General features: G+C 44.6%; 2 protein-coding genes across 4 annotated transcripts in view; one reads left to right on the top strand and one right to left on the bottom strand.

The window, feature by feature from the left end:
- The window catches only part of TRMT6 (tRNA methyltransferase 6 non-catalytic subunit), a 77,560-nt gene extending 76,968 nt beyond the window's left edge, over nt 1–592 (bottom strand). Inside the window, exon 1 of one of the 2 annotated variants that reach the window (XM_077485501.1) lies at nt 389–592. In XM_077485501.1, coding sequence (XP_077341627.1) covers nt 389–504 — 116 coding nt within the window. In that variant the 5' untranslated portion in view covers nt 505–592. The remainder of the gene's footprint in view (nt 1–388) is intronic. The other variant, XM_077485502.1, reaches the window with a different exon arrangement.
- A 101-nt stretch (nt 593–693) lies between these two features.
- Nucleotides 694–21,805, top strand: part of MCM8 (minichromosome maintenance 8 homologous recombination repair factor) — a 74,579-nt gene continuing 53,467 nt past the window's right edge. The window contains exons 1-3 of one of the 2 annotated variants that reach the window (XM_077485499.1): nt 694–864; nt 15,713–15,919; nt 19,298–19,390. In XM_077485499.1, coding sequence (XP_077341625.1) covers nt 15,754–15,919; nt 19,298–19,390 — 259 coding nt within the window. In that variant the 5' untranslated portion in view covers nt 694–864; nt 15,713–15,753. Of the gene's footprint in view, nt 865–15,712; nt 15,920–19,297; nt 19,407–21,805 lie in introns of those variants that run through there. The other variant, XM_077485500.1, reaches the window with a different exon arrangement.

Genomic DNA, 21,805 nt, shown 5'->3' with positions numbered 1-21,805 from the left:
TAATATGTGTTCAGTTTTAAAGGGATGAGGTGGTAACCCTAATTAGAACCCCTGTCAGTTTTTATTGCGGTCTGTGCCCCCCCCCTTAGGTAGACTCATTCTCTCTGTGTGTCCTGTTTACAGTTATCACTAAAAGCCAAATATTTGTGTTGTCACCAGAATAGAAATCTTCCAATGGGGACACTAGTTCACTTCCTGTTGTGCCTATGGTGCAGGAAGTCGAGGGAAATCTCCCCTATGGGACACAAATGGCAAAATAAACCTGTCAGGGGTTATAAACCCCACCTTACTGTATGTAATAGGAGGGAAAAAAAAGCTTTTTCCTCAGCCCCACGTTGATATAATAGAAACGTATGAATGAGGTGATCGGCCATCCAGAGACACTCACTTCCTCCTCTGCACCTGCACCGCCTTGTACACGTCCTGCTTCTTCAGCACCACATAGTCCCCCTCCTGGATGAGCTGTCCTCCGGGGACACCCTCCGCCATGCCGTCTACTGACATCCCCGATCTCTTCCTCCGGCTTCCCAGCAGAGCCCACGTGTGACACACACACTCGCTACTTCCGGGGGGCGGAACCTCAGACCTGATGAATGGAGCCCGGAGCTCATCGATATTGTTTTTATTTTATTTTTTCGCGGACCGGCTCTCCGTACAGCGAGCTGTTCCGGTAAATCCCCGCCCGGGACATCTCAGCGGCGGATATCCGAAAAGAAAAGAGGGCGATAAAGAGAGGAACAGAGGCTGTGTCGCTAAAAGCATCGTTGCCTTGGCGACGGAAGACAGCTCCCGGAAGTGACGTCAGGAGGGCGCTAAACTAGAACTGAGGAATGTGAGGGAGTCCCAGAAGTAGAGCTGTGTGAGGTAAATATAGAGGGAGCGCTACAGGAATGGGAGCTGACAGGAGTCACAAGGCTCTTTATGGTTCAGGAAAGCGTTCTCCTGTCTATGGAGAGGCGAGGGCCCCCCGTTGTGTTATGTTCTGTATAATGTGTGCCCCCCCCCCGGCAGTAATTCATATAAGGGGGGGTGCACAACACTCTAGCTGGTGTCACCTTGCTGTCCATGGTGGTCTGCAAGCTCCCAGCATGCTGTCACTGAGTGTCCTCCTGCCTCCGAGTGTCCTCCTGCCTCCGGGCGCCCTCCTGCCACCGAGCGTCCTGCGTCCTCCTGCCACCGGGCGCCCTCCTGCCACCGAGCGTCCTGCGTCGTCCTGCCACCGGGCGCCCTCCTGCCACCGAGCGTCCTGCGTCCTCCTGCCTCCGGGCTCCCTCCTGCCACCGAGCGTCCTGCGTCCTCCTGCCTCCGGGCGCCCTCCTGCCACCGAGCGTCCTGCGTCGTCCTGCCACCGGGCGCCCTCCTGCCACCGAGCGTCCTGCGTCCTCCTGCCTCCGGGCGCCCTCCTGCCACCGAGCGTCCTGCGTCCTCCGGGCGCCCTCCTGCCACCGAGCGTCCTGCGTCCTCCTGCCTCCTGGCGCCCTCCTGCCACTGGGCGTCAGGGGCAGGGGCAGCAGCCTCCAGGCAGTCATGACGGCTTCCCCTGTCAAGTTTAAGAGATAATCCTCAGGGTCAACCCCAGGGACAAAGGTAGTCTTGGGGGGAGGAAACCTACAAAACAAAATATTAAAGCCTCCTTATGAGGGGGGCGCCCCGCTCGCTCGAGTTGGGGTGAAGACTTCTGCAGTTCTCAAGGGTCTGGCAGAAAGAGTGTCGAGACAGATGGGTGGCTTCTTCAATAACTCTAGGGTACAAACTGGAGTTTCAAGAGTTCCCGTCTCCTTGTTTTCTCAGGTCAAACGTTCCTAAGGATCCAGAGAAAAAGAAGTCTCTCTTGCTAGCATTGGACCATCTTTTGGCAGAATGTGGTCAGGGTGATCCCCGTGAAAGAGCAGAGGTTGGGGTTTTATTCAAACCTTTTTTCACGGCACAACCAAATGGAGATGTCAAACCCATTCTGGATTTCAAGAATCTAAACCAGTTCCTGAATATCCACTCTTTTTCGCATGGAGTCAATCCAATCAGTTGTCTCCATCCTACAAGGAGGAGAACTTTTGACGTCAATCAACATCAAGGGTGCATACCTCCATGGGCCTATTTCCCCACTTACTAGAAATAGATTTACTTTTTCAGGTAGAAAATCTTCATTTTCAGTTTAGCTACTGCATGTTGAGTATTTACAAAGGTTCTGGCCCCTCTAGTCAGATTTAGGGCCCAATGTATTACGATTATAGCTTACCTAGACGATCTGCTCTTGATAGACCAGTCCGCAGCCTGCTTAGACCAAGGTGTGGTCATCACAGTCAACAACCTGGGATACCTAGGTTGGATTCTCAACCTAGAGAAGGATCAGCGCCATAAAGGAACTGATTCAGGTGGTAAAAGCAAAGAAGAATCCTTTTGATTCGGCTTTGCATGAGGTTGTTGGGAAAGATGGTGGCTTCATTCGGGACTGTTCCTTATACTACGCCACGCATGCTACGTTACTTCTGGGTTACGGCTACTGTGGAACGCAAACTGCCTGTACACAGATCTAGTAGCCGTGCACGAGAGGTTTTTGCGCTGTAAAGGTCAGTACTGGGTAACGCACACATCCCTTATGCACCTTACGAGCTTGGAGCATTACACTGGTGCATAGTGACATAACTGTCTGTTATTGGGCTGTTGTGTGCGTTCTCCCAGACTGCTCACCTAATATATTTTTATCTATGTTTTTGCTATTTTTAATTTGGTATTTTTAAATACGATTGTTATTTTTTGTTTTTTGAATTTTTATTTTTTATTTTTTGGCTATTTGTTTTTTAATAAATTCATTTTTGATGACCATGAATACTGCACCATGGGAGCTGCTCTTTATTTCCTCTGAGGATCCATCATAAAAACTGGAAAACACAAGTATTAAGGAGTTTGCCTTAGAGTACAACCAGTGGAACCGTGGAAGGAGGAGGTCGGAGGGGACAGAGATAACTTGTCATAGGAGGAGTGAAGGCACTTGACCCCTTTTGGGGTGCGGGGATCCGGTGAGTGGGGAGCACGAAAGTCACTGGATCACCTTTGACCAAGCACTAAAGTCACCTATATTTATACAATTTTGCCTTCTCACCTACATCACTGCTATTGTGGTTTTGACACATAAAGACTGGACTCAAGTTTTTTCAGAGTGTTTTTTTGTGAAATATAGGAAAAAGTTTTTTTGCACCTAAAATCCTTTTTAGAGAGATATATATTATAGATTTTATTTATTTTTATTGTATCTTTTATTTTTTTTATTGTTATTTACATATTTTTTCTTTTTTGGAGATTAAGTCTCCCCTTACTTTTTTTTTTTTTTTTTTGTATGCTGGACTATTGGATTCTCTTGCACATTGCACTTTATGGACACTAGTGATATATAGTCCTTTGCACAGTGTATGGAATTTTTAATAATTTTTCATTGACCTGTACACACCATTTGAAATTTTCTATTGATTGATTTATTTGTACACATTATATGGAACTTTCTATTGATTTATAACTAATGGTTAAAGGATGCCACTTCACGTACACTGTAGTAGATTGCAACTAATTTTGAGATATATATATATAGTGCTATAAATACTGTAGCACACACAAATATTTAGGGGGCTTTCTTGTAGCTGCCTCTGGTCTGGAGTATAGGGTGGGCACTTATTTTGGATTTTATGCACCAGTGGGAGTATTATATACACACTTAGGCTGCGTACACACGGGCGGACTGTCTGTCCAACTTAGTCCGCTGAACCGTGTTTCAGCGGACAATCCGCTCGTGTGTGGGCTTCAGCGGATTTTTTCAGCGGACAGTCTGACGGACTTAGTCTTTCGGAATTTCCGTAATACAGTCCGTCCAAACTTGGTTTCAGCGGACAATCCGCTCGTGAGTAGGCTAGTTCGACGGACTAAGTTTGGCGCATGCTCAGAAAGGATTTACACGGCGAAGGTTGCATTGCAGTGTATTGGACGTCGAATTTCTAGGACTGTCTGTTCATCGTATGTGGTCAAGTCCGTTCATTCAAAAGTTGAACGGACTGTCTGTCGGATTGTCTGACGAACTTAGTTGACCAGACAATCCGCCCGTGTGTACGCGGCCTTAGGCTTGAGAGAGGAGATACCCTGCATACTTTAGTGGCGTGTTTAACTGTGAGGAGACAGAGTGTGTCTCTGACTGGCTCGCCCGGTCTATAGGCTACCTCTCATGTTAGGGTGTACATTTATATGTGACCATTTGGGGAGTATCTGACTTTGAGGAATTGATGCTCCCCCCCCCCCCCCCTTCCATTCTTATAGCTTAATACTTTGATATTTTTTTCCAATATTAATCTAATCTTATTTAACTTTACTCATTCTTTATAGTTCGTATAACAGTAGGTAGCGGCGAAGGCCCTAATTCTTGTCCATATAATGTAGATCTGTTGGTGCCCAGGTTCAACAAAGAGATTGTGTCAACTTTGTGTCAAGAACAAAGGATCTGCTAGTATGCGGAACAGGTGCCTCGGTGTTCCCTTGGAATCGATTTTACTGATTTATGCATTCCCTCCTTTTCTGCCTGCGCCCACAACTTCTTCGCAGGATCAAGCAGGAAGGGAAGTCAGTTATTCTTGTGGTCCAGGAGATCTTGGTATGCAGAGATCATAAGGATGGCGGTAGGGGTACCATGGACCCTACGACCATATCCAGACCTTCTCTCGCAAGGTCCGGTACTCCATCTTACCGTTATACAAATGCTAAATTTAACGGTTTGGCTATTGAGATCCACATTCAGAAAAAGCGTCAGCTGTCAAGTTCAGTGGTATCTACCTTGATTAATACAAGTAAGCCGGTCTTCATAATTACATATTATAGCGTCTGGAAAGCATGTGAATCCAGGGGTTGGCACCCCTGAAAGTATGTCCTAGGTAAAAACCTTTGATTTTTGAGCCGATATGACATATTCCCTTGGTCCTTTTTGACAAGGAAACTAGTTTTTCTGGTAACCATATCTTCTGCAAGAAGGATATCAAAGTTGGCTGCTCTGCTCTCTCTTGTAAAGAACTATTTTATTATTCACAAGGATAAGGTTGTATTGCGTCCTCATTCTAACTTTCTACCAAAGGTAGTGTCAGGTTTTCATTTAAATCAGGATATTGTTCTAACTTAATTTTTCCCAGAACACTGTTGATCTGGTGAAAACAGTCAAGGTCTACTTGAAGGCGACTGCTCAGATTCGAAAAATAGATGTTTCGTTTGTATTGCTTGAAGGTCCTAAAAGAGGACAGGCAGAAAATCTACTATTTCTAAATGGTTTGGACAATTTTTTTTTCAAGTTTATGGATTAAAGAGGAAAATTCCACCTTTTTATATTAAAGCGCACTCCACCAGGGCTGTTAGTACTTCCTGGGTGGTGCATCACCAAGCCTCCATGGCTAAAATCAGCAAGGCCGCAACTTGGTCTTCAGTCCATACATTTACCGGATTCTGTTAAGTAGATCTAAAAGGTCATGAGGCTATCGCCTTTGGGCACGGTGTGCTGCAGGCAGCAGTATAGGTCCTTACCTGAAATCCTTTTCTTGAAGTACATCACAGGACACAGAGGTCCCTCCCTTCTTTCTGGTATACATGTTTATTGCTTTACTACAAAAGCTGAGGTACTCCCAGTAGTGGGAGGGGTTATATAGGGAGTGGACTTCCCATGATGTACTTCAAAGAAAAGAATTTTACAGGTAAGCTGTTATGAAAATCCTATTTTTCTTGGCACACTTTGGGCCCCTTAGTAACAATTGAGCATCGTTTAAACCCCTTCACACCTAAGGGTAAAACAAATGTTAATGCCTAAGCTAAATTTTACAACTTTAACATGTGTTAGTAAAACTACAGCACAACTACTAGCAATATCTATCGCTATCATCGAATTAATATAAAAAATATAGAATCACAGCGGGAGAGGCTCTCGGGGGCCCCCTGCACCGCGTGCACAAAATCATTTACAGGTACGTGATTTTGTGCACGCGGTGTAGGGGACCCGAGCACCACTTTTGCTGTGATTGGACTCAGTGGGAGCCATTCAGCGGGTCTGGCGACCTGTCGATCGGTCAGAGGAGAGACCGCAGTGGTGTGCTTATGTTTAAAAAAAAAAAAGCAGACCGCTGATCTGTCAGGAAGCAAAAGAAAGATCTTTTGTTTCAGCTAAGCTGAAACATGGATCTCTTTTCCTCCAGTGTATCCGTTTCCCAAACAGTTAGCACCTCCCAGGCACATGCTTACATTTTTTATTTTTTTTGTTTATAGCGCAAAAGATAAAAACTGCAGAGGTGATCAAATACCACCAAAAGAAAGCTCTATTTGTGGGTGGAAAAAAAGACATCAATTTTATTTGGGTATAACGTCACATGACTGTGCAATTGTCGGTTAAAGCAATGCAAAAATTGCCTGGTCAGGAGGGGGGGCAAAACCACCTGGTGCTGAAGTGGGTCACAGGAGTGCAATTCGTTTCACACTCCTGTGACCCGTTTTTAGAATATTGAAGTCGGCTCTCTGACGTCACAGATATCAGTCCAGGCACAGCGTCATCACGACAATAAAGTCTGGATCCGCCAGGTGCTTGGACTGACGCCCCTTAACAGGCTCTCAGCGAGCTGCTGAGAGCCCGAGATGGACCGCTCTTCCCCTCCACAGCTCAGCGCTCCAATGAATGAAGAGGGAGAAGAGCAGAGAGCTGTGACTGACCGTCTACAGCTCTCTGCTTACGGAGATCTGAAAACCAAGCGATCAGTGGTGTTGGATCGCTCAGTTTTCAGTGCAGGGGCGCTGGGGGGACAAATGCAGCATTGAACCGATGCTGCAACCACCTAGGTAAGTATGAATAGGGGGGGGGGGGGGGAAGAAACCAATTCTTCTCTTAAATTCTTTTGGCCTTGATGGAAACTGCCAACAGGGACCCAGAAGTGACCTCACTTCCGGGTCGTCAACTAGATGGGAAGGAGAATGGACGTGTGTGCCCCCCCATCTACCCAGCGGCACTCTTAGCTGGGGATACATAGTGGTGGAAACTTCTGGTCCTGGGGTTTGTTGAGCCCTGCACTTGGCCGAAAACTGAAATGGACAGTTTGTAAATAATTTTTGCATTTGTGGCTGGCATTTTTGCATAGAAGCCAATGGGATGCAGCATGCCATTATCAACACTCTTCCTTCCCCCCCCCCCCCTAATGACAACCCCAATAACCCTATTTTTGGATGATAATTTGCGGGGGCCCATTATATCGGTGCATCCCTAGCTTGCACATTTTATGCGTTTCCATTGTAGTCTATGGAACCAAAAACGCAACCTGCTGCAGGCAAAAAGTCTCTGACCCTTTCCAAAACATGCATCGAAATCACACAGATTTGAATGTGACCCATAGGAAACCTTTGTTAAAAAGAAGCTGCTTTCTTTTAATATAAAGGACACTTGCCTGTCTTTGGGTCCAGCGATGTCCTCACCTGAGCCGGGCTTTAGGGGTTTCCGAGCATCGGCAGTCTATTGGGAAGCCGGCTGTGAAACCTTGTGGCTTCACACTGTGCATGCGGGAACTGCGCTGTGCTTTGTGAACAGCCCCGCAGCCTTCTGGGACCTGTGATGTGTACCAGAAGGCTGCGGGGGGAGGGGATGAACTTCTCCGGGATCGATCCAAGCAGAAAGTGGGAGAGAAGGTACCTGTCAAAACCAGAAAGAAAAATTATTTTCTTTCTCTTCTTTTTCTTTCTTTACTTCCTTCAACTTATGTTAGGAGGATTTCTTTCATCTATGTATCACCTGAGGCCCGTCACTTCTCTGGCTTTATGGAAGGGTTTGCAGCAGCTTTGAGCCGAGGGCTGCACTGCCGCTGTCTACCAAGCAAAACTGGCATGTCGCAGCCTTTTTACTGCCATTTTATTCCGTTTTATTTTTGTTTTTTCTGTACCTCCTAAATGTTTTTTGCGCATACTCATGGTTGCGAACCACTGCAGGGAAAAAAAAAAATTGTAAGTCTGCATTTGCCAGCTGTGGCAGCATAAGCTATGCATGAACATTATATTAAATATTTAAATTGCAATTGATGTTTTCAAAATGCTCGTTGTTTATTTATAAATCTGTTTGCAACAAAATCTTAAAGTATGTGTGACGGGGAAACCAAACTTATGTCGTTTCTGAAGCTTATTTCAAAAGTAGATGTATTTTATGATACAATCCTGCAGGGAGAGCAACGCCATTACATTGCATTCAAAATATGTGCTCTGTGTAAGTGTTTCTAATACAATTTACAGTATATGCCCTAGGATGGGTGGTATCCTAAAGCCTGGTACACACCATGATGTATTTTTTTTTTTTGTTCCATCCAGCGGGGGGTTTGCAAAAAAAAAATGTTTTACTCACCTCTAAATACCTGTTGCTAGGGGGTCCCTCGTAGTCTGCCTTCTTCCTTGCCCGGGCCTGCGGCGTATCACGGCAGCCTGCGCCGCTCGTGCATGCGCAGTGGGTGCCCGGCTGTGAAGCCACAGCCGGGTGCCCACAGTACGAATGACAGCGCCATGAGCGGAGCGGGGAATGAGGGGGGGCTTTGTTCCCCCGCATCGCTGGACCCTGGGACAGGTAAGTGTCCAATTTCTTAAAAGTCAGCAGCTGCAGTATTTTGTAGCTGCTGACTTTTTAAATTTTTTTTTTTTTTTTTAGGGGCACCCCACTTTAAGAAAGAAGTGTCAGAAAAAGATTTAGACCTTAAAAATTGTGCTAACTTTTATACTGTTTTGTTTTTTTATTTTTATTTATTGAAGTATTTTTTCCCAAACAATTGCATTTGAAGGACTACTGGGCAAACACAGTGTGACATAAAATATATTGCAGCAATTGCCATTTATTACCTAGGGTCTTTGCTAAAATTTTATGTGTGTTGTGTGTGTGTGTGTATATATATGTGTGTGTGTGTGTGTGTAATATTTATATATATATATATATATATATATATATATATATATATATATATATATATATATATATATATATATATAATGTTTGGAGGTTCCAAGTAATTTTCTAGCAAAAAATATTAATTTTAACTTTAAAGAAGTGTCAAAAAAAGATTTAGACTTTAAGTGGTTAAACTTCTGTCAGGAACCATGAAACAGACAGAAGTACAATCAAATCACACTTGTTTATTAATAAAAAATAAAAAGATAAATAGAAAAAAGCGTAGTCAAGCATAGCCAGATCGGGTAGTCAGCCAGTCCAGACGTCAGGGATCCAAGGAGAGCAACTGCAAGCAGGATAGAAGCCAGGAGGGATGTCAGCAAGCCAGTCTTGAAACCTCCGGGCCACCGGGCTTGAGGGGAAACCATCTATGGAACTCGCGGAGGAGGACAGGGGCATGTACGTCAGAAGATGAAACCCAGGAGCGTTCGTCCGGACCGACCCCTTCCAATGCACCAGGTACTGTATGCGCCCACGGAACCTACGGGAGTCAACAATGGATTGTACCTTATGGTTCTCAACCTGAATAGGGTAAGGACGTGGCACCGAGGTGGTAAATTGGTTACAGACAAACGGTTTCAATAAGGAGACATGAAACACATTTGGGATGTGCATACTAGGAGGAAGGTCCAACGCGTAAGCTACTGGGTTAAACCTGTGAAGGATTCGGAAAGGCCCAATAAACCGAGGTGCAAACTTCAGTGAGGGAACACGAAGCCGGAGGTTACGAGATGACAGCCAGACCCTGTCCCCAACCTGGTAGGAAGGCATAGGTATTCGTCTGCGGTCAGCATGGAGTCTGTACCTATCATTAGCATGACGCAAAGCCTCCTGGACTTGCACCCAAGTGGAACGAAGACCACGGAGATGCTCCTCTAACGCAGGAATACTCTGCGAAACAAACGAGTCAGGCAACATGGAAGGTTGGAAACCATAATTCGCCATAAATGGAGACAATCAGGAGGCAGAATTCAAGGCACTGTTGTGAGCAAACTCTGCCCAAGGTAATAGGTCAGACCAGTTGTTATGATGGTCAGAAATATAGCAATGTAGGAATTGCTCCAAGGACTGATTGGCTTGTTCTGCAGCCCCATTAGACTGCGGGTGATACGCAGAAGAGAACGCAAGCTGGATTCCCAACTGTGCACAAAAGGCTCGCCAGAACCGGGAGACAAACTGACTGCCCCTATCCGAGACAATCACCTTGGGTAGTCCATGTAAGCGAAAGATCTCCCAAGCAAAAATGGAAGCCAGTTCCTTAGAGGTGGGCAACTTCTTAAGTGGAAGACAATGACACATCTTTGAGAACCGGTCAACCACCATAAGAATAACAGTGTTGCCTTGAAAGTTGGGCAATTCCACAATGAAATCCATAGACAGGTGAGTCCAGGGCCTCTCTCCATTGGGTATGGGTTGTAGGAGTCCCACTGGAAGGTGTCGTGGAGTCTTACTCTGAACACACATGGGACAGGCAACTACGAAGGCCGTAACATCAGCCCGTAGACTAGGCCACCAGAATTGTCGGGAGATGGCCCAAATGAGTTGGTTCTTCCCAGGATGGCCAGCTGCCTTGGGAGAATAAGTCTGGAGCACTGCAGTACAGAGACTCTCTGGGACAAAGCAGCGGTCACAAGGTTTATCAGGAGGAGCATGGACCTGAGCAGCAAGAATTTTGTCACCCAAAGGAGAAGTAAGACTGGTGCGAACCGTAGCCAAGATACGATCAGGAGGAATCATAAGAACCGGAATTGATGGCGTCTTGGAAGTGGAGGAAAATTGTTGTGACAAGGCATCAGCCCTTACATTCTTAGTACGTAGAAGAATGAGACAATGTAATTAAAGCTCGACAAGAAAAGAGCCCATCGCGCTCTTCTGAGAGAGTCGCTTAGCCTCAGACAAGAATGTAAGATTCTTATGGTCAGTAAGAATAAGAATGGGCACAGTGGTACCTTCAAGGAGATGTCTCCATTCTTTCAGGGCTAAAGTGATCGCCAACAGCTCTCTGTCACCAATCTCATAATTGCATTCAGCAGGTGACAATTTCTTTGAAAAGTAACCACACGGATGCATAGCGCTCTCAGAGTTAGGACGTTAAGACAGAAGGGCGCCAACTCCAGTCTCAGAAACATCAACTAGAACTTCTAGGATAAGACAACGTAGGATCAGGATGTGCCCACACAGGAGCAGAAACAAAGGCAGCCTTGAGAGTCTCAAAGGCCTTAATGGACTCCGGAGACCAACTCTGTGGGTTACCGTCCTTTCTGGTCATATCAGTCAGAGGCTTGACCAGAGAAGAGAAGTTACGAATAAACTTCTGATAGTAGTTGGCAAAGCCCAGGAAATGCTGCAGAGGACGTAAACCCACGGGTCGAGGCCACTGTAGGACTGCCGACAGTTTCTCTGGGTCTATTGAAAAACCAGCAGTGGAAATGACATAGCCCAGGAATGTAACCTGTTCACGATGGAACTCGCACTTCTCCAGTTTACAATAGAGATTGTTCTCCCTTAGTTTCTGAAGCACACGACAGACATCTGTGTGGTGGCTCTCCAGGGACTTGGAAAATATGAGGATATCATCGAGATAAACCACCACACACAACTGCAACAAATCTCGGAGGACATCGTTAATAAATTCCTGGAAAACTGCTGGGGTGTTACAAAGGCCAAAAGGCATTACCAGGTATTCATAATGGCCTGTTCTGGTATTAAACGCAGTTTTCCACTCGTCGCCCTCAATGTGCACGAGATTGTATGCCCCTCTCAGGTCAAGCTTTGTGAAAACCGTTGCTCCCTTGAGGCGGTCAAATAATTCTGTAATCAATGGAATCGGGTAGGCATTCTTAATCGTGACACGATTGAGACCCCTATAATCTATACAAGGTCTCAGTTCACCGCTCTTCATTTTCACAAAGAAGAAACCAGCACCAGCAGGAGACGAGGACTTGCGGATGAAACCTGAGAGTCCGTCAGCAACATAAGCCTCCATGGCCTTCTCCTCCAAGACCGACAAAGGGTAAATCCAGTCACGAAGAGGTATGGTACCAGGTTGAATGTCAATTGCGCAATCATAAGGCCGGTGTGGAGGCAAACTACCGGCTTGACCTTATCAAAGACATCGCCAAAATCACAGTACTCCTCCGGCAGGGAGGGGAGTGAAGCAGTGCACAGGATCTTGGATACCTTCAGGAAGCATGTCTCACTGCATTTTTGGTGACCAGGAGAGAACCTCAGCACGGAGCCAATCAAAAGAGGGGTTGTGCCTCTCTAACCAAGGATAACCAATAACCAGCGGAAATCTGAGTGAGGAAATAACTTGGAATTGGATTATCTCATGGTGAAGAGCCCCTACGGCCATGGACAACGGAACCGTCTTATGAGTCACATGGGCAGGCTGTAAAGGTCTCCATCAAGAGCCTCAATGGCAAGTGGAGTGTCACGCAGCTGCAGCGGAATCGAGTGCTGCGAAACAAATGCAGCATCAATGAACAGGCCTGCAGCCCCAGAGTCGATTAGAGCCTGTATCTCGAAGGACGACTCAGTCCAAGAAAGGGTGACCAAAACCAGGGGCTTATCCTTCTGGATAACTGGGGATGAAACAATGCCACCTAAGGTCTGTCCATGACAGGACCTCAAGGTTCGGGCGTTCCCTGGAAGGGTAGGACAAGACTTCAAAAAGTGACCTGCCTGGCCACAATAAAGGCACAATCTCTCCCTCCTCCTAAAGGCTCTCATCCGCAGAGAGACGCGTGAAGCCCAGGTGCATGGGTTCATCTTCACTGACCAACTCGGTACCAGGAGGCATGGGAGGGTGAGGGAGGCATGGGTGGGACTACAAAGCTCGGAGGCAAACGTACAGGAGGCTTTCGCAAGCGCTCCTTAAGAGAGAGTCTTTCTCTGAGTCTGTAATCAATGAGGATGGCAAACGAGATCAAGCTCTCCAACTCAGTGGGTATATCTCAGGCTGCTATCTTATCCTTGATGGAATCCGAGAGACCATGAGAAAAAGCAGCCACGAGGACCTCTATTGTTCCAAGCACCCTCTGCTGCCAGAGTACAGAATTCAATGACGTAGTCTGCAACAGTTCTTGTACTCTGATGGACATGAGGCACTTGGCAGCAGAAGCGGAGCGTGCGGGAACGTCAAAAACCCTTTTAAAGGAGGCCACAAACTGAGGGTAACTCAAGACAACAGGTTTTTGTGTCTCCCATAGAGGGTTAGCCCAGGCCAAGGCTCTCTCGGAAAGCAAAGATATCACAAAACCTACTTTGCTTCTGTCTGTGGGAAACGCCTGAGGCAGCATTTCGAAGTATATCTCAACCGGATTGAGAAACCCCCTGCATTGAACTGGATCGCCCCCAAAACGCTGGGGAAGCGGAGCAGAACCAGACATACCTCTTATAGAGGTAATACTTGAGGCGGGTGCCTGCACAGAGACTGGCGCAGCAGCAGGGACGGCCTGAGACTCAGGTTGTGCCGGAGCAGCCATCGTGGGGGATTCCAGGTGAGCCGTGCGGTTCAGGAGCGTTTGTAACGCCAAGGCAAACTGATCCATGAGGTGATCTTACTCATCCAATCTGGAAAAAATATTACCAACAAGTGGATTGACTGTATCTTCTGAATTCATGGCCTTCGCGTACTGTCAGGAACCATGAAACACACTGAGACAGAAGTACAAGCAAATCACACTTGTTTATTAACAAAAATAAAAAGTTAAATAGAAAAAAGCGTAGTCAAGCATAGCCAGAGTCCAGTAGCCAGATCGGGTGGTCAGCCAGTCCAAAGTTCATAAACCAGATCAGGTAATCAGCCAGTCCAGACATCAGGGATCCAAGGACAGCAACTGCAAGCAGGATAGAAGCCAAGAGGGATGTCAGCAAGCCAGTCTTGAAACAAACAGCAGGAGATGGTTCCTAGTGATGTGACCAAAGGGAAGGCAAAGGAAAGAGTGAGCTAGAAGGCTTTAAATAGGCAGGTCAGACGAGCATCATCGGGAATAGCTGGTAACTGGAAAGAGAAGAGAGCTGGCAATTAGCCGACAGCTGAGCGGCCAGCCCAGAGGAGGAAGGGCTAAGCCAGCCCTGACAACTTCCTGCATTTACACTTGGTTGAAAGCTTGGCAGAATGCCCAGATTATTTGTTTAAACAAGAAGTTCTATCCCTTTGATCTAAGAAGTAAGTTAGTTACAATGTTTCAAGTTCTAAATGTGGCAGATTGCCCCGGATGCTTTCTTTTGACAGCTGAGTGAGCAGATAATCTCTCCACTTGTTTATATGAAAGAATCGCCTACTCTCAGCGGAAGAGATCGTCAGTGGGGTGAATCGAGATCACGTTTTTTTTTTTTTTTTTAACGATTAATCGTGCAGCTCTAATCCGCACCCCAGGCCATAGCCTTCCTGGGGGCTGGTCAGGAGCACCAGGACCATGAAGTCAGTACATCATTCTGGACCCAAACCATGTGACATCCGCATCTTAAATACTAATAGTCTAATTTAGTCAATTGTATCCAAACCAAACTGCAGTTTAGGCAAACTTTAAATTTGGAAAAACGCATAGCGCGTGCTCTTCAGGAGCCACCGATTTTTATATATAATATAATAATAATAATAATAATATATAATATAATTGCCATGCTACTTGTGTAGCTTGCATGTTTAGGAGTCATTTGTTTTCAGAAATCGATTTCTATACTAAAGCCTCTTTCTCACGCAGGCATATTGCATGGGATGTACAGGAGATTCAAGTAGGGATGCACCAATATATCGGCCGACAATAGGGTTATCTGCATTTTGCGTTAATGGAATGCTGCGTCTTATTGGCTTCAATGCAAAAAGTGTGTCCAATTGACTTCAATACAAAAAACGTCCCCCTGTTAATTATTCGTCCTGTCGTCATATCTAAGTAAATAGGGCTCACAGTTGCAACACAGTATTCTCATCCAAAATGGAGTGGAGAGGGATTATAATATCTGTCGGGCTTCTATTGCTGCTTGTGCCCTCATTAGGGAGATTCACCCTCTCTATTTGTCATGTTTCCCATTATCATTTGAAGTGAGGCTGGATTTACACCTATGGCAGTTTTAGTGCTTTTTGCATTTTGCAGATTTGCACTACAGAACGTGTTCCATAGGAAACCATGTTAAATGAACTGTAGTGCAAAATGCAAAAAGCACTAAAACTGCTTAGGTGTGAATCCAGCCTGAAAGTGAAAATGTTAGGTTGTCACCAGAACAGAAATAGAGGGGAGATCTTCCAATGGGGACACTAGTTCTAGTGACAACCAGGGATTCCCTCCCTTTTGGAGGAATTTCCTCTCACTTCCTGTTTTTAGCTATAGGACAGGAAGTGAAGGAAAATCTCCCCAATGGGACAAAAATGGCAAAATAACTTTCCCTTACTCTAAAATGAAAAGAAAAAATGCCTTTTTAGTTTTACATTAATGATGTTAGTAATATCTAAAAACTCTCCTGTAGTCTTCTACCCTAAGAGACAGGATTTCTTTTTATTTTTGTCTTAATGGCAAACCAGTGTTTGCAGCTGAAAGCTCTTCATCTTTCAACGGCCCGGTTACAGCAGGTATACAGTGCCCTAACATGTTGTCTGTTCACAAACATTAGAAATCATGATGGAATTACTTAAAAGATTTAAACAGAGAGGACTTGGGTCTAGGCATATAGCTGCTCCTAGCATTCCAGCCACATGCTCAGCCCAATCATTTTCTCCTCATTCCCTTTCATTTACAGAGAGCCGTATTACTGTTTTGAGTAATTTCTAATGCTATGGAATGAGTCAGAGCTGGAGAGGAGGATCAAGAGGTTGGAGAGGTGGTGGAGGAGGAAATCAATATTCGGGGGCATGGAGAGGAGGAGGAGGACGACCCTGGAAGCAAAGAGGCAACGGGAGGGGGCAGAGTGCACTTTGGAACAAGAACCATGAAAATGAGCCTTCATGTAAGTGAGACCATTATTTTATTTTTTAAATCAAAAATATGTAGTGTGTGTGTGTGTGTGTATGTGTGTGTGTGTGTGTATGTGATATATAGAATATAAATATATAATTGTGCCATCAATTTACACAATGCTTTACATATTGTACATTCACACCGGTGCCTCAAGGAGCTTACAATCAATGGTCCCTACCTCACATTCATACATACTAGGACAGGAGCCAAGTAACCTACCAGCATTTATTTGGAGTGTGGGAGGAAATCTGAGTACCCGGAGGAAACCTGCACAGGGAGTACATACAAACTCAACGCAGGTAGTGCTGTGGTTGGAATTCGAACCAACAACCCTAGTGCTGCAATTATAAAAAAAAAAGTCTAAACCCTTTTTACTAATCTAATCCTCTGCTGCTGGTCACATGTTCAAAATAAAAAAAATTAAAACCGCCTTTGGAAAACAGAGTAAAAATAAATATCAAACTGTTTTTAAATTGTCATAAAAACATATATTTGAAATCAAATCTTTATTATTTTTAGGCAATAACGTGTGGGTGGATTTCTGCCAGTCGCAGGCCGTCTCACGCCCCTCCAGCCTGTGTTTTAGAATAGGAGGGAGGAGAAGCCTTCAGTAATCTACTGTACATTTAATATCCCGACACCCCCCCCCCGACCCTCCATTGTGTTTTGCTGCTTGGTGGACATAGAAGAGGAGGGAGGGAGTGGGCTGTCATTTACCACTGTGTATAAGCCCACTTGTGTGACGATATAGTCACATGGGCTGCGCAGATGTGATAAGGAGGAAATGCTCACCATAGAAACTCGCTGAGAACGGAGCATGTGCAGAGTTGCCAACACTGCTGCAAAATCCCTAGCTGAATTGGGGAGATAAACAGAAGGGGGAGATAGAGAACAAGCATGATCAACCAGGTTTTTTGCAGCTCATGGTAAACCTAATCTCATAGTGACTGAGTATGAACAGCATGGAATACACCATTTATTTATAGCTTTTTTATGATGTTGGTTTACTGACACTTGTAAGCCTCTTGGAAAACCTGCAAGACGAAGGCATAATGAGCTAGTATGCATCGCATACTAGCTTACTTTGAAATACTTACCTTTTAGAATGATGGCCTGAATTGGCGCCGAGTACACGGCCGACATCTTTCACCGGAGTTACTTCCGGGTTCGTGTGCTCCGGCGCTGTGTCTGGCCAGAGCCGCCGGTCACGGCATAGGCCCTGAAAAATTGTCACCTGCAGGCCTTTTTTTTCAGTGCGCAAATTTAGGACATATTTCTAGTACCTACAGATAAGCCTCATTATAAGCTTGCCTGTAGGTACAAGTGGTGTAACTGAATGTACAACCACTGTCGCACCAATGTGAACGGGTGCCATTGAAAAGAATGGGGTGTGATTTGTCATGCGGCTTTGATGCCGTGTAAACATACTGTGCTGAATCTCTTCCAGACCTTAAATGCAGAGATATCATTGCAGCCTAAAGCTGTCCTCAGAAATCACACTGATTTTGTGGATCTGATCAGCCTCATTTCTTGCATCTCCTCTTGTATCTCCCCATCAGCCCACCCCCCCCCCCCCCCATGCCACGCACACACACACTTCTTCACATGTTAAAGAGGATCTTTTTCACCTGTATTCAAATTTTTTTTTATTTAAGTCAGCAGTCACACATACTGTAGTTACTAACTTTTAATAAAACAATCCTCGCCTGTCCAGGGGTTCATTGTCATCCTCACGCAAACCCCTTCTTTGGCGGTCTTTGGGTCCTCGGCATCAGCATTTTTACTGTGTGCAGCCAGCTGTGATTCCTTTGGGTATCACAGCAGGTTGCCCACGGTGCATGGAGCTTTGTGAATGGTCCCAGTAAATAGAGGGTGCAGTGCCTGGCTCCTGCAGTCTCTTGCACCAGCCCTCTGTACCAAGGTACAAGCTTTCAGTTACTGAGCTGGAGGAAGGGTCAATGGACTACCAGTATGTTAATCACTGCACTTGTATTCCACTGAGAACTACAAGTCTATCTGCCACGGTGGCAGACAGCACTCGCAGATCATTCATATGAAAATCTGTGATTAAATGACTTGGCTGTGTGGATGGAGCCCTGCACAGCTGCACCGATTTCAAAAGTAACAGCAGCTATGGGGGGGGGGGGGGAGGAGAACCCCCACATGCTGTCACGGGGGCAGGGGGTTTGCTTAGCAACATGTTTCATCCAAAATACACGTGGTGTTGGCCTTTAACCACTTCCCACCCGGCCAATGCACATATACGGCCGGGTGGGAGCCGTCTACTCCTGATAGGACGTTCAGAAACGTCCATCAGGAGGAGCGGGATCGCGCGCGCGCGTGCCCGCGCAGCGGCGCGATCCCGATGCGCCCGTGTCACCGGGACACGGCGCATCTCAGATCGGCAGGAGGGCTCTGTGATTGGCCCTCCTGATCACATGACGGCCGTGTCCAATCACGGCCGTCATGTGATGTAAACAAACAGCCGGTTGCTAGGCAATCGGCTCCTCCTCTCCTCACACAGAAGTCATCGCTGAGGAGAGGAGAGCAGATTGCTGCAGCCGGCTGATGATCAGTGAGTATGAGCTGTTTTTTACAGCTTTTTACTCACTGATCTTCAGTCTAGTGTAAACACACAACACACCACACAGTGTAAACACAGTCCCCACATATGTCCCCATAACACACATGTCCCCAAAAAATAAAAACACATGTCCCTAATAATAAAAACATGTCCCCCACATATGTCCCACTAAAATCACATGTCCCAATGATTATCTGCACACATATGTACGTGATCACCTGCACACATATGTACATGATCATTTGCGTACATATGTCCGTGATCACACAAACCAATTATTATACACTTAACGGAATTTTTTTTACCAAAAACATGTAGCAGAATACATTTTGGCTTAAATTTATGACAAAATTTGATTTTATTGGATTTCTTTTAAAATAGAAAAAAGAAAATATTGTTTTTTTTCCAAATTTCCGCTTTTTTGCGCTTATATCGCAAAAAATAAAAAACGGAGTCGTGAATAAATACCACCAAAATAAATCTCTATTTGTGCGAACAAAATGATAAAAATTTCATTTGGGTACAGTGTAGCATGACCGCGCAATTGTCACTGAAAGCGCTAGAGCGATGAAAGCTGAAAATTGGGCTGGGAAGGAAGGGGGCGAAAGTGCCCTGTATTGTAGTGGTTAAAGAAATCTAATTGTTTATGGCTAGCCTACTGAATTCATTCAAATCAACTTCTGTTTTCTTTCACTTAATTATTTGTTTTGTTTTGTTTGTTTTTTTTCTTCCCTTTTTTATTTTAATTTTATTTTTTCCATATTTTATTTTATTTGTTTTTAGGTTTCTCTGGATCACCTGCCAGACCTCGTTATACCCAGACTTCCTTGGACAAATATGTCCCATACAAAGGCTGGAAGCTTTACTTCTCTGAAGGTACAACATAAAACATGTGAGCGATCCCACAGAACATTTTCCATGCTAATGTTGATGCTGCAGCTATAAAGGAAAAGTACTTTAGTCTGCTCCCTCCATCCCTTTTTATTCCCAGCATGCTATCAGTCATCTGCTGCCTATGTTTCTCCTTTCTGTTCCATCAACTATCTTTTAACAGGGCAACATTTTTCAATTTGTGCTCCTGATTGCTGGTGTCAGGAGTCAGGGAAGACGTGCAATTTCTCTGTGCGATATATGAAAGCATTTTGATGCTAGTCATGCACTTAACCCTGTCAACTCTCAAAGAGGACACACATCTTTGGCAGCAACATTTCCCAATAATTACAGTATGTCCCTTTAGTATTGTATCTGTTTGTTTTTTTGTTTTTTTTTTTATGTTGTATACCGTCTACTTTGCACTGCTGATTATACTAAACTAAATTGAACTGAATGTAAAAGTCTGTATATTGCTTGCTGCGATGCAGAAAGTACAAAAGAGATGTAAATCGTAACATGCTACACGTTACATCTTTATCTTTTGACTTGGCTTTTTGTAACTGGTGTGTGTGTTTGTTGTTTTTTTTTTTTTTTTTTTTTTTTCCAAGTGTTGCAGTTTACAGTCAAGCTGAGAAATGTAAAAACTGAGCATAATCAACATATAGCATAAACCAGGGGTGTCTACATTTATTTATTTATTTTTTTTTTTTTCAAAGAGGGCCAGATTTGATTAAGTGAACATGCGTGAGGACCGACCATTTTGCTTGTCATTCTTTGAACTGTTAAATTTCGGACAAAAGTGTGTTTGTCTGACCACTAATACACTACCCAACAAGAATTTTCTTGCCTTTGTGGCCGTGTATGGTGAAGAGATGAGCTTGAGCATATGAATATGAAGGATGAGCTTGGGCATGTTATTTGGCTATACCGTATTTATTGGTGTATAACACGCACCTTCGCTTTAAGAGGAAAGTTTCAGGAAAAAACGTAAATTTTAAATCAAGAATTGTGAAGCAAAATAAGGGTCATTGCCCATCTGCAGCCTCACCAATGCCATGAATGCAGCCTGATCGATGTCTATCTACACCCTCAGAGGGGACAAGGAGGGGGGCGGAACGAACGCCGACATATTACATACAGGACAATATCCTGTTTGCTTGGCAGCCTCTTTAATATAGACAGGTGTCGTCCAATATCAGCCCAGGAGACGGGACTTCCTATTAGGAGCCGCCGAGTAAACCGAAGATTCTGCTGTATGTAATCTGTCGGCACTCGTCCCGTTCCCTCTGAGGCACCGATTAAATACAGGTATAGATCTTTTGTGGCCCCCACGGCGCTCTGGGATTCATTGGGGGGGGGGCCACACAAAAGAGAAAATATATAATATAATATATATATATATATATATATATATATATATATATATATATATATATATATATATATATATATATATATATATCTCTATATATATATATATATATATATATATAATCTCCAAATTACCAGTAGGGTAGTTTGAAACTGGAACGTGGGCCGCAATTGGCCTGCAAGCGGGACTTTGCACATGCCTGGCATTGACCATGAAAATCTCCCAATTAAATTTGCCAGACCTAGCAAAACACAGTATAAATGGCCAGGTGGATGAGAGTGGTCTACAGTTATAAATACATGTGCAACCAATGAAGTAGTGATTTTGGCCCACTCCTCCATACAGACCTTCTCCAGATCCTTCAGGTTTTGGGGCTGTCGCTGGGCAATACGGCAGTGTATCAAATACTTGTTCTCCCCCGTGTGTCCCTGTCTCTTTCTCTGTCTATCTCTCCATCTCGCCAAACCCTTTCATTATGTATGTGGAGAACATATTTTATCCTGCTCGGAATTAAGGAGCTGTGTGCCTGTGTTCTCATGGACCACCTTCCTCCAGGGAAGATGTGACATATGGCAAAGTTTAACTCTGGGGAGAAGCTTGCCCAGCTAGATTCGTATGAGCTTCAATGAGCAATTTACAGTATGTACAGTTCTTGTTCTATGAAAGCATTTTTCTATAATCCTTTTATTTTATTTTTATTTTTTATTTTTTTCAGAGCCCCAACTGAATTAAACTGTAGCGTTCCCCTTGTTGGAATGTGTTCTAAGCAGAGCTATCTTCTGCAGTCTCTGCCCTACTTTCTCTTTGTAAGAAAACCTCATTCTCTGGTTTCGTTATACCAGTTAATATTGCACAAAAGTTTTTTTATTTTTTTGTTAGTTTCTCTCGTTCATTCCATCTGCGCACCTCGCACACATTTACACTCGTACTGCATTTTTAAGCGGTGTTGAGAATAATTACATATGATTGCCCGTTTTTACATCGTTGAAAAGGTGAACCTTTGAAAATTCATGATTTGTAAATGTATATTAAATCCCTGTTAAGAT

The sequence above is a fragment of the Lithobates pipiens genome, unplaced genomic scaffold (genome assembly GCF_037356315.1).
Source record: "Lithobates pipiens isolate NorthernLeopardFrog02 unplaced genomic scaffold, aLitPip1_a1.2 Scaffold_18, whole genome shotgun sequence".
NCBI lineage: Eukaryota > Metazoa > Chordata > Amphibia > Anura > Ranidae > Lithobates > Lithobates pipiens.
The sequence above is the reverse complement of the archived record's forward strand: the minus strand, read 5'-3'. Positions and strand labels throughout refer to the sequence as shown.